Raw genomic sequence first — 12,871 nt, 5'->3', positions numbered from 1 at the left:
TCTACACGGCTCCTGGGCTTAGTTGGAGTGCGCTGCTAAAGAAGACAAACGCGCAACTGGATCTCCTAACGGAATACGACATGTACCGCTTTATGGAAGACGGTATCCGCGGCGGTGTTTGCGGACCCAGCAGACGTTACGCCCGCGCAAACAATCCCCTGGTAGAGCACGACCCGGAGAAGCCAACCACATACATCTTCTACTTAGACGCAAACAACCTCTACGGTTGGGCAATGTCGCAATACTTACCTGTACGCGACTTCGAATGGGACAACATAAAGCCCATAGAGTTTTACCTAAACGTAGGTAAAGAAGACGACAAAGGTTACGTGCTGGAGGTGGACCTGGAGTACCCAGAGCATTTGCACGACGCACACGATGAGTTCCCGTTAGCACCAGAAGCGATAGAGATACCATTTAAGCAGCTGAGTCCGCTGCAGAGGGAAATGTGTCCTGGTTACAAACCGTACAGGAAACTAACTGTGAACCTGATGGACAAAAAGAAGTACGTGGTGCATTACCGCAACCTGCAGTTCTATGTGCGCCACGGCTTACGCGTGAAGAAGATCCACCGCGTTTTGAAGTTCACGCAGGAACCATGGATGCGCTCCTACATTGACTTTAACACACAAAAGCGTACGCAGGCAAAGAATGACTTCGAAAAGAACCTGTTTAAACTAATGAACAATAGCGTATTTGGTAAGACAATGGAGAACATCCGCAAGCGCGTAAGCATAAAGATAGCCAGCACCAGAGAGGAAGCAGAAGCATACGTGTCACAGCCTGGATTCGTTAGATACGTAGAAATGTTAATCTTCTACGTGATTCACATGAAGAAAGCGAATCTATTCCTAAATAAACCCGTATACACGGGGTTTACAGTGTTAGACCTATCAAAGCTGCTCATGTATGAGTTTTACTACGACAAGCTAAAACCGAAATACGGTGATAAGTGCCGCCTTTTATACACCGACACCGATTCCTTGATACTAGAGGTGCAGACGGAAGACATTTACGAAGACTGTGTTCCCGACATCGATGAATACGACACCAGCGATTACCCACGCGACCACTTTCTTTACTCCCCTAAAAACAAGAAAGTAATCGGGAAAATGAAGGATGAGATGAAAGGAAAACCCATCGTGGAATACGTGGGGCTGAAACCAAAGATGTACAGCGTGCTGAAGCTGGACGGTGTAGAAAAGAAAGCCAAAGGCGTAAAAAAGTACGTGGTTAAGAAGGACATTACCCACGATTCCTACTTAAAGGTCCTGCGTACGCGTAAGGAACAGCGACATAAAATGAACAGCCTGCGCAGCTACGGACATCAAATACACAACGTTACACAGGAGAAGGTGTCACTGTCTGCATTTGACGGTAAGAGGTGGATGTGTGATGATGGTATCCATACGATAGCATTCGGACATCACACGATAAGCAGTTCTTCTTTGACGAACCCACGCGTGGGACCATCATGAAGATAATACAAGATGGGCTGACCCTTCTAAGCTATCGCACTTCGGATCTGGTAAGTTTCCAAAGACCAATTAGGATCCGTAGCTCTTTTGGATCCTCCTTCTAATTCACCCGGCTCATAAAGATATCGAACCGTGACATCGCCTAATCTCTTTTCCTGGGGGAAGACCGCCCTCGAACTTCTGACGAAGGACTTGTGTTCCACGTGTTTCTTTTTTATGGCATCCTTGGGTTTCATTCCCGTAGCCCTGGCCGCCTCGTTGTTCAAAGCCGCGACGACCTGGGGGAGCCTCTGAGTCCATTCCCTGTTGCGTTGGGAGGGATCTTCCAGCTCTTTCCAATACTGGTATCCAAAGAGGCGCTCGGCCAGGGTCTTATTGAATCTTTCGACGATGCTCTGACCCCTGTGGTACTCTGCTTCGGCTCTCCTAATCTTAGTGTCGTGGTCTTTCAGGGTCTTAGTAACCACGCCCATAAACTCCGTCCCCGCATCCACTTGCAGCAGCTTAGGTCATTTCAAGACGCGCTTATAAATTCTACCTAGGGCTTCTGCGACTTCCCCAGAATCCTTGCTGGTTATGGGTTCGGCGTCTTTGTATCTGCTTGCGATATCAACTACGGTCAAAGCGTACCTATAGGTCTTTCTTCTCACCTTGTCGTGCGGTAAGAAAAGCAAATCTGCCTGATGAACTTCATTGGGGGCATTTACGGTGAAGCTGGGCCTGGGAATGTACTTGGGCACGGGAAGATAAACCTGCCAGAGGGTTTGTTTTTTTAACCAGTTCTTAGCCGTTTCTTCTGATACCCTGGCCGCGGTCGCGAGTTTCTTGATGGCCGACGCTCCTTTCCAATAGCCTTCAGGCCCATAGTAAATCCTTTTGAGTTTGTCCTCAGTTCGACCCATTATATAAATTCCAAAACAAGATTGATCTTGCGTCCGTTGAAATCCACCGTCTTTCCGTCCACCTTAATGGTGATGTTTATGCTTTCTACTAAATTAGACAAGTCATAGCTCAAAGAAATGGGAGTGTATTCTACTGGGTCAAATGGATTACCTTTGGGCAGAAACTTGGACATAAGAGAAGACTTTTCTCCATTGTTGTAACTATGTACCAAGTCGCAATAGACTTCGTAAGAGGATGCGACTTTCCATTTTACAGGTATGGCTGTGTCGGTAATTGTCTTGCCCGAGGCGCATAATAAAGATCCCAATGGGTCAAACTTTCCAAAAGTTACTGAATAGTTTGGCATATTATGTTTGAGGGTCATTTCGTGCGGCAATCCCGTGGTGAGAGTATAACCGCGCTTGGCGAGCTCCTTAGCAAGGGTGATTGGCGTGTAATGTCCATCGGGTAGCATTTCACCTTGATATTTGCCGGGCGCCTTAAGTACGGTGACCAAGGCATTGACTAAATTATACCAAGAATTGTACAAAGAGCAACTAACCAGCCGAACCTTATGGGCTTTGATGGGGGGATTCAGATAAGTGGTAAAGTTATTCTTATTGCTTTCCAAAAAGACGATCATTATATTAGATACGCCAAAGCTACGCCTCCGACCAGACCTGCGACTCCTACAAAGACCAATTCATTGTCTTTTTGTTTCTTAGAAGGCTGATAGTAATTCTTAAACTGAGGCCTTTTTAACCCCGTCGATGCCGCGGGATGCGCCTGCGCATAGAGCTTAAAGGCGTAGTCTGTATTTTCAAAGTTCTTGTCTGCCTGCATCTTGTCTTGGTAATTCTTGTCCAACCAATCCCTGTAAGCTTGTCTTTTTTCATTCCAAGCCGCCACGTCCCTTTGATATTTCTCCAGTGCTAAGTCGTGTCTCTTCCTTTCGGCGGCCAAATCTCCGCTTTTGTCGCCTCTGACTAATCTATCCAAATATTGACCACCATAATTAGCTCCAGTGAATGCTAATGCTGCAATGACTCCACCTACGACCACGCTAGCCATTTATACATTAGGCAGGTACTTTTCCTTCCGTAGGTAATTCTTTACCATGATAGCCCCGCCTACGGCAGCGGTCATCTTAGCAAAATTAGCGAAGCTCTTGCTTGGGTCTTCAGTAAAGTCTTCTTTGAGCACTTTCTTACCTACCCAACCAATACCCGCAACGATGGAAGTAATGATAGCTGCTTCTTCAACAGTTTTCAATAACGCGGTTGACATTATATTACAAAGCGAGAAGGTTATTCCATCACGGGTATTTTGCTTCTAGGCTCCTGCGTCACATGCACGGGTTCTAATTCTACCTTTGGCTTTGCTGCCTTCCATTGTAAGTAAAGGCTACCTGCTGCTATGATGACTCCCAACGCGCCAATGACGTATCCCGGATTAATAAAGGATTCCTCTTCTTTCTCTTCCACCTTTTCCTCCTTCTTTGCTTTGTTCTTTTTATTCATCTCCGCGAGCTTCTTACCGGCAGCGACTCTGCCTGGAGATTTAGCCTTGGTAATCTTTTGCTCGGGTTCCTCCACCTTTGATTCAGCTTCACTCATTTATATCTAAGGACTTGAAGGACTTGATAAGTAACTTAATAGGACTTAAGTAAGTACTTAAGGACGACTTGACTAAGTACTTGAGGCGACCTGGGTAATTCCTGAGGACGACTTGACTAAGTACTTGAGGCGACCTGGGTAATTCCTGAGGACGACTTGACTAAGTACTTGAGGCGACCTGGGTAATTCCTGAGGACGACTTGACTAAGTACTTGAGGCGACCTGGGTAATTCCTGAGGACGACTTGACTAAGTACTTGAGGCGACCTGGGTAATTCCTGAGGACGACTTGACTAAGTACTTGAGGCGACTTGATCAGGTACCTCAGCAAGTGCCGCCTGGAAGACCTTTTCAACGTCCCTGTCCTTCTTAAAGTCCTTCCAAGACGTCGTAAGTTCCTTCAAGTCGACATGCTGAGCTACGTGAAGTGCCGCAGAGGCGACTGCCATTAACTTACCGCACTTCAAGGACAACCACCCACAGGTTATCTTAAGTTCTTGGGCGATGACATAGTCATCTCTTATGTCCTTCTGTAGTTGCTCCACGTCGTCTATGGGCAGCGCAAGTCCAAGCAATTTAGTCGCAAGTCGGATAGCGGAGTCTGCTACGGCGTCCGTGGTCTTACTTGCAAGGGCGGCCTCGTACCTCCTATGGAACTTCTTAACTTCATCTTCTGACAACTTATTAACTTGCTCATGGGTAAGTTCCTTGCCTATCATTTCTTTGCACTTTCCCGAAGACACCAGGATGTTAAGTTGTTCCTTGAGGTTACTTTCATCTAGCTGCGTGGGGACTTCATCTAAGAGCTGCTCAATCTCCATATATATCTACGCTCGAAGCTCAACATCATACGGAAACCTCAAAGAGAAGATCATCTTGGAGTGCTCATGCGTTTTTAAATGCCGCATGTATTCGTGTAACTGTTCCTTGGATATCTCACCGCCGTAGTCGCTTAAGATGGTTTCCAGATCAGACTTGCTCGGAGTATAAAATACGACAAGTGAACCTATGTTTTCCCTAAAGGGCTTAGAGACGCTGGTAAGCTGCTGCGAGAGCAACCAAACGCTAATATTGTCATGTCTGCCGCTAAAGGCGAGTTTAACGAGCTCCGACGTGCGTCTTTTTACGTCGTCCCCGCAGGCAATGTCATCCAGTATAAGGAGGGTTTGCGTATTTTTGGGGAATTGTTTGTGCCAGAACTTAAGATGTCCAGATAACTCGTTAGGGTCTAAGATATCTACGAAGAAGTCGTCATCTTTCACTCCTATGCCCGTCCAGGTGCGGTTATTCACGTAGGTGGGGCAGAGCAGCACTATGTAGTCGAAGCGGTATCTAAAGGGTCCTAATAGCTGCTCCACGACGAATTGGGTCTTTCCGCAGCCGGTGGGTCCTACTATCAGAGCGTTACAAGGCATGTGATCTGGGTTCATATATAATGGAGCCCGTGGAAGCAGTCAAAGCAATGGTTAACGTCGTCAAAGAAAAGTCAGACCTGGAGAGGACGGTCGAAATGCAAAGGGAGGAGATAGACCGGCTGAATGAACGCGTAAAGGAGCTTTATAAGGAAATGTGTGGTGTGAAGCGCGCGGCAAGGTTTGGCGCGCTGATAACCATGGCGGGCTGGGCTAAGGAGTCCGTTAAGGACTTCATGCGGTATCCCATGTAAGTATGTGTGGACAAGTGTTTGAAAGTCATTTAAATGATGCCTTAGGATGTTGAGGATGAAGTTGTTATCTTGTTAAGTAGGGTACGAAACTATCTCAGAAACCCTCGTAGGATGTTGAGGATAAAGTTGTTATCTTGTTAAGTAAGGCTGGAAACTATTCTGAGATGCCCGTAGGATGTTGAGGAATGTGTCGTTATCTTGTTAAAGGATGTTAAATGGAGGCTAAGATATTGTTGAGTATATATGGACTGTTTGATGTGTAAGAGGGTGTTTAGCACCAAGCAAAGACTGCAATACCATGTTCGGCATGGAGTTTGCACAAAGAAGCCAATTAGTAAGGTTTGTAAGTATTGTAATAAGGAATTCAGCACCGTTCAAAAGATGCAGCAACACCAGGAAAGACGCGTTTGTAGAAGCGCCTGTAAGGATTGTAATAAGGAATTCAGCACTCTTCAGGAAATGCAGCAACATCTGAAAAGAGGGGTTTGCTGTAGGACTAGGCAGTGTAGTTTCTGTGATAAGATACTTAGCAGCCGCCAACGTCTTCAGACACATAGAAAGAGGCATGAAGAGACTTATCGATTCCTTTCTAGGACCTACGACATGGAAGGAGTAGATTGTTACCAGTGCGGTGATATTATGAGTCGTTGTGAACATAAAGAGGAATATCTAAGGAATGGAATAGACTACCATAGGAAGATAATCCATACCTTTCCTTTCTTTGAGCGCACCGAAGAAATTCCATTGACTAACAGAGAATATTGGAGGCAGGAGTGTGACCGCTGCGGATGCGTCAGAGAAGAGGAACACATCTCTAACTGCTTAACAAGATAACAACTACATCCTTAACATTCTACAAGGGTTTCTGAGATAGTTTCAGACCCTACTTAACAAGATGACAACCTCATCCTTAACATTCTACAAGGGTTTCTGAGATAGTTTCGGATCCTACTTAACAAGATAACAACTACATCCTTAAGAGGGCGTCTCTGTAACAGCGTGCCACTCGATCTGGGCTCGAAAAATAGATTTCTTTTATATTCCTACCATCGAAAGTACTATCTATCCTCACTACAAAATTGCAGTTAGAATTGTTCTAAATTCTTTTTTCCACCCGCTATGCGAATTTTTGTCCATCGACCCCAAATCAGTGAAAGACGCCGATTTTCGAGGTCGGCCGAGGGCTACTTTCAAAGTCTGTTTTCTCGGGTTTCTCTGCACCTAAAAGCTAATTTTTCTATTCAGAACTTTAGTCTAGTGTAACTTCTGCACAAAAACAGTAATAGGTTTTTTTGGAATGCGCGAATTCGGAAAAATAATCCTAACTGATCGAGACTACTGAAAGCGTGACATGGAAAGCTAAGATTATGAGACCTCGAATATTGCAAAATTCTCGTTTGTGGCACCTAACCCAGCCCTAAAATATCATTCAACCTTGAGATAAGAAGCTATTTTATAGATGTGTGCAATAAAAATTTGCGGCACATTGCGTTTCTACGAAATAAGCTAAGTTTTAAATTGTTCTATTTTCAGTTATTTCCTTGCGCGACACGACAGGCCGTTGAGTCTGTGACGGCTACTTCTTTGCTCATTATCCTCAATACCATTACCTAAAATATAATATGATGAATTAAAAACCTTAAATTGACAATATTTGTGTCATTATAAAAGATTTCAATGACCTACGGCTTCATTTAATAGTGTTTCTATAAGCTGTTTTGAAATTTCACCGCACAGTAATTTTTTTATTTGAATATCTCGAGGTCGGGAGGTCAATCGCTATTTGTTTATTTTAATTATAGTAAATTTAGTAAAGAAATCCTTGCTTAGTAATATCTCCAAACATGCTAAAAAGATCCAAAACTGAGAAGTGAAGTGTTCTTGTTTGTAGAGCTGAATATTTCTAGTTCTTTTTAAGTTGTAGGTAACATATTATTGATATCATTGTCAGTCATTTAACATTCTCAACGTTTATTTTCTTTATACTAAATTATCCATCATTTTCACTTGCGAAAAGGTATTTCGTCCTTCCGATATTTTCGAACTCCATATACTATCATTTTTTAGAAAAATACTTTGCAGTCTTGACTGTTCTTCGGCTGAAACGACGATTTTTGCAACAGGTGCAAACAAACGTATGAATTCATTTATAACTACAGAACGAGTAATTGTGAAAATTATGATCATACAGGGGCGGCGGTTCGGAAGTGGAGGTTGCGGGTACTGGCTTCTCAAATAATTTTGAAGATATAGAGCTACTCTATAGATATTTTCAAATAAACCATCATCATCATTATTATTATTATTATTATTATTATTATTATTATTATTATTATTATTATTATGGCAAGTTTTATTTGTCTGTATATATCATGTTTACATTGACCAGCGGACTAAGTCTAGGCTGGTTAAGTTCATCATTTTTTTTCAATCCTTTCTTCAGTTATTATTATTATTATTATTATTATTATTATTATTATTATCTCTTTTTTTTTTTTCATAGTATTACAGATATAATATCTTCTTTTTTCTTTCTTTCTTTTCTTTTTCTTTTTGTCATTTGTCACATTTTGTATTCGATTCAAGTAGCCAATTGTAAATTACCTATACGTAGCGAGATTTACGATTGTATTACGGGAAAAAACTCAAGTGAAGTTTTCATTATCATTATCATTATTATAATTATACAGCTTCTCATTAATCCCATATAGGTAACTGTCCAATTATTTTCTTAATTGGGCAGGTCTTGTTGATATGGGATTAATTAGGCAGCTATATAATTAATAGGTAATGGATTTCATGCTCTCCAATCAAGAAATAATTAGACTCGAAAAATTCCTCTGGCTGCCAAATTGGACTCGGCCTACGGCCTCATCCAATTTTGTCAGTCCTTGGAATTTTCCTCATGGAGTCCTATTACATATACTTATTATCATTATCATCATCATCATCGATCATCATCATCATTATTACAACAGCAAATTCTTTGGTTACCTACATGAGTTCGCAACTGACATTATTTTCAAGACGATTTCGAAACAGTGAATCAGTACAGCCTGTTTTGACGTGCCTCTCCAATGGATAATGTTCAGCTTCCGCCGCCCCTGTCGTGTACTCACTGAACTAAGATTAAAGGCTTATCTAGCTAACAGTACTGAGATTCTACTGCGGAGAACACTTGCATTCCTTAATGACTTCCCCAACCAAACGCACGAGCTCTGCCTTAAGGTCTTTAGATCTAAACTGTACTTCAAAGTGATTAAGTATTTTTTTCAGCATTGTAACATTGAAGGCTGAGATCTTGTTTCTTTGATAGTAGTCGCATAGATCGTACGTGTCATAAATAATGGGGTGTTGCAGGCCAATGCTATCCTCAATTTCTTGTAACAGATTCATACGTTCTGACTCTCGTATTACATCCTGAATGTCTAATTCCTCGTCTACCGAAGATTGTACATTTTTCTGAGGACTGGTCACGGTAATATCTCGTACTGTGGATTTTTTTCGCGAAGTGGAAAGACGTGAAAAGAATCCTGCAATTTGAGTCTTCGATAGCCATTCTTCTCTTTCAAAGCGCCTTTCATCGTTCTCATTTCTCGCGCACCGCATTTCCGCGGCAACTTGTTCAGGGTCTGCTTTTCTACCAGTCCTCTCACCCAGGTCAAACTTTGCTGTCAAATACGACCGCACATTTTCTGTAAAACGAGCAGCTCCGGTTCTTGGTTTTAGAGCCCAGCCCATGCTAAGGGTTGAAGATGTCTCTTGAACAAGTGATATATAAGAAGCTTCGTCTGGTTTACTGCATGGTTTTGGCTGATAAGTATCGATACCCGAGAATTTAGCTGCCCAATCTCGGCGGAGCCCATCGTATATAGTTTCATTTCTTTTTGTTTGGATTTCATGCAAACCAACATCAATGTGAAGCTCGAGTTCTGAAAAGGAATCGAAGTTAGAGCTACACCCTACTTCGGGACAAACAAATAGGGATGGCTGATCATCGCTGTCAGCTGCACTCTTGGAATTTTGATTATCCTTGCCAACTGAAAGCTGTCTTGTTTCACTGGTGTTGAAAAACTCTTGTCCTTCTTGCAATGATATGTTGGTCGCTCCTTGATGTTTAACATATAGAGATTTCCAAGGTATAACTTTACCGGGACCGATACCATAGGCTTTCCACGTGCGCAGTCCTTTCTCTTCATACTTAAAGTTATGTAATTCACTAAAGTATTTGATTTTATGCACTTCGAGACTCTGGCTGCATTCATCCAAAATGCTCACGGCCGCAGTTGTTCCCTTAACTGGCCTCTCTTGTAAAGCCTCCCTCATATGGAACACATTCAGAATGTCGTTCCCTTCAGCGCAGTATCTCCTGATTGAAGCCTTCATTGGACAAAGCACTCTGTCACATACGTCCTTTCCTTGTTGAGGCTCAGAAAAATCATACCGTTCAACAGCAATTCCAACACGTTCACCGACATCTTTAGCTGCTGCAATGAGATTGGTAGTGTGATAACATCCTGCTTCGTCTGAACGAATACATACCGTTTTCACATCTGGAAAGTCAACTTTGATACTTTCTAGAAGGCTCTCAAGAACGGAAGTCACAGCAAACCAGTCCTGGGAGCATGAGTCAAACAGATGAGCATAGGGCAAAACTCGAGTAGTCTTGCATTGATTATTGTAAGTCACTACACTGCTAATATGCCAACTTAATCCACGCTTACCGAACCACTCGCTTTGCTTTTCTCTGTACCTCATTTGATTGAATTTCATCGCCCAATCGATTATAACTAAGGCAGAATGGGGTGACAAATAACGTATTGCTTCTTGTTTTGCCTGTTCCTGATTTACACCTCTGATGATGTGACACTTCCATGCGAAGATTTTGCTTTTTGAGGCATTGAAGTCGTACATGAGATCATCGCGTTGCTCTTTGTTGTAAAGATTACTTGGATGATTCTTTATGCCAGCCTCTATCTCATCTATTACCAATATTAATTGCTGACAGCGGTTGCAAGACAATTGATGTGATGAATGCGAACACTTTCTTTGAAATTTCTTATTGCTCGGATCGCTCAAAGCAAAGCGCCTACAGTGGTCAGCGCATTCGCTTTCTTCGGCCATGCAGTCTGTTTTGAATGTCGTTTTAAGGTATTTCATGCCTTCATTCAACCTGTTTTTTAAGCTTGTCATGTTTTCTTTGTCTGCACCGACTTCACAAAGTTCATCGGTTATAGAAGATAATTGCCCAAAGGCAGACACTCCTTCAGCAGCAGTATTATCGAGGCCGCACAATGATTTACGTTGTGAAGCTTCTCGCACTTCCAAGATACGATACATTGTCGAACGACTAATGGGCTCAAATGACTCTTCTTTGCAATACTGTAAGTACTGCATCACCATCGTAGATCTTGTAACAGTGCGGATTACATTAGGCATTGTTATCTGACTGCCTTCATCTAAGGTAATCTTTCTTGTTCCAAATGCAACATCTTGATAAAAATAAGGTCGATTGACGAAATCAACGAAGTGATCAACTTTTTGTGTGTCTAGACGCACCCGATGGTGCACTATCTTAGGGACAGCTGAGCCTGGACCTCTCTTTTTCGCATGTGATCTGGCCAACTTGATTTGCCTGATACTGACTTTTTCATAAGGCTCGTGAAAAGCTTGCAATTTCTTCATGGTATGACGGTATGCATATATACTGAGTATTTGTATCTTCAAGTTACGGGTCTGTGCATCACGATAAGCACACATTAACGCGATCAGGTCATCTGTAGGGCCTGTGGGTTCTTGTTGGATTGCTTGGAATAGCTTGTCACCATCTTTTGGCGCTATCAGGTCGCAAACAGTTCGGCACGCGTCTGAAGCTCTTTCTTTACAGATGTTTTTATCTTCTGGCTTTGCATCGTCCCAAGCCGATGTTAACTGAAACTGCAGCGGCTCAAGAACTCCAGCAGGTGTGTGCGTCGCTATCTTAGCCATCGATTCGTTGAAGTCTTGAACAGCTCTATCGTTATTAGCAGACGCGTCGATGTGCAAATCTTCCAGTGAACTACCACTTGCAAGATCCCTGCAGCATCCCGGTGTCCAGTCAGTGCCAGCAGCACGATGCGTACGAGGTGTTTCCGGTTCAATTGTTGAGGTTGTTGAATTTTTAAGTCTGCTGTCAATGACAAAAAGAGAAATATATATATTGTCGCTAGTCGACACCTACCACGTAAAATGAAACAGCTTTCTACTCCCAAGGCATACCTTTCTCTGATTGTTCTTGTGGAAGGTTCCTTGAACTCGCCACCGATTTCCTGCAGCAGCCACGCCGCATTGCTCTGCATGTTTTCTTTGTGTTTTGTTCTACATTTTCCACATATTGCTGTGTCCAGAGAATAGATATTTAATTAAGCTTAGAGTCATAAAGAAAAGAATTATGAATTAAACTACTAATAGCTATTTTTCTCTTTTTTGTCTTTCCTTTTCTCATTCTTCCTTTCACTTTCTTTTTTTCCTACTTTTTATTCTTTGATTTCATATTGATATAAGTTTATAATAATATAACGTAGTTACTGACCTTATCATAACTGACACACTTACTCAATCATTCACTTTCTTTCTTTCTTTCCCTTCCTTCCTTCCTTCCTTCCTTCCTTCCTTCCTTCCTTCCTTTCTTTCTTTCTTTCTTTCTTTCTTTCTTTCTTTCTTTCTTTCTTTCTTTCTTTCTTTTTTTTCTCTCTCTCTCTCTTTCTTTTTTCCTTCCTTTCTTTCCTTCTCCCTCCTCTCTCTGTTCGTTCAACCTGGAGAAGCATAAAAAACATGGCCAACACGATTTTTCCAAATTCTTCAAATAAAAAAATTGGACCCAAAATCATTGACGAAAATACTTACGTGATCCAATTTCCACCGTGACATTGAAAATTGATTTCACTGCATTTGCCATGACTATATTTATCACATGGCGATCCTTGCACTGCTTTTTTCTCGAACCACTGTGTCCTGGATAGCGACATGTCCGCGGTGCACGCCAAAATCTACCTAAACCATGACGATGGCTTGGACAGATGTTCATTTTATCAACTTGCGTTGCGCTCAACTCAAAATATCCAGCACGTGTAAGAATGAGTTCGCTTTCCTCTAACCCAGAATTTCGTAGATGACAACTAGCGAGGTGTTGTGCTACATCTTCGTTGCATCCACTTAACTTAACCAATTCATTAAGCCCTCGTGAGCTTC

The 12,871-nt window shown here is 42.4% G+C and overlaps 1 protein-coding gene across 1 annotated transcript; it reads right to left on the bottom strand.

Annotated features, from left to right (window-relative positions):
• Positions 1–8,179: 8,179 nt before the first annotated feature.
• Positions 8,180–12,291, bottom strand: LOC148913599 (uncharacterized). The gene is made up of 2 exons (XM_089033572.1): positions 11,900–12,291; positions 8,180–11,810 (listed from the first exon to the last, which is right to left on the bottom strand). Exons 1-2 carry the CDS (start codon positions 11,977–11,979, stop codon positions 8,804–8,806), a joined length of 3,087 nt encoding a protein of 1,028 aa, XP_088889698.1. The 5' UTR covers positions 11,980–12,291; the 3' UTR covers positions 8,180–8,803.
• Between the last annotated feature and the right edge of the window lie 580 nt (positions 12,292–12,871).

Source organism: Actinia tenebrosa, unplaced genomic scaffold (genome assembly GCF_029948245.1).
Source record: "Actinia tenebrosa isolate PJP-AT-01 unplaced genomic scaffold, QUT_ActTen_1.0 PGA_scaffold0__85_contigs__length_37466705, whole genome shotgun sequence".
Classification (NCBI taxonomy): domain Eukaryota; kingdom Metazoa; phylum Cnidaria; class Anthozoa; order Actiniaria; family Actiniidae; genus Actinia; species Actinia tenebrosa.
This window is presented reverse-complemented; position numbering and strand designations above follow the sequence as displayed.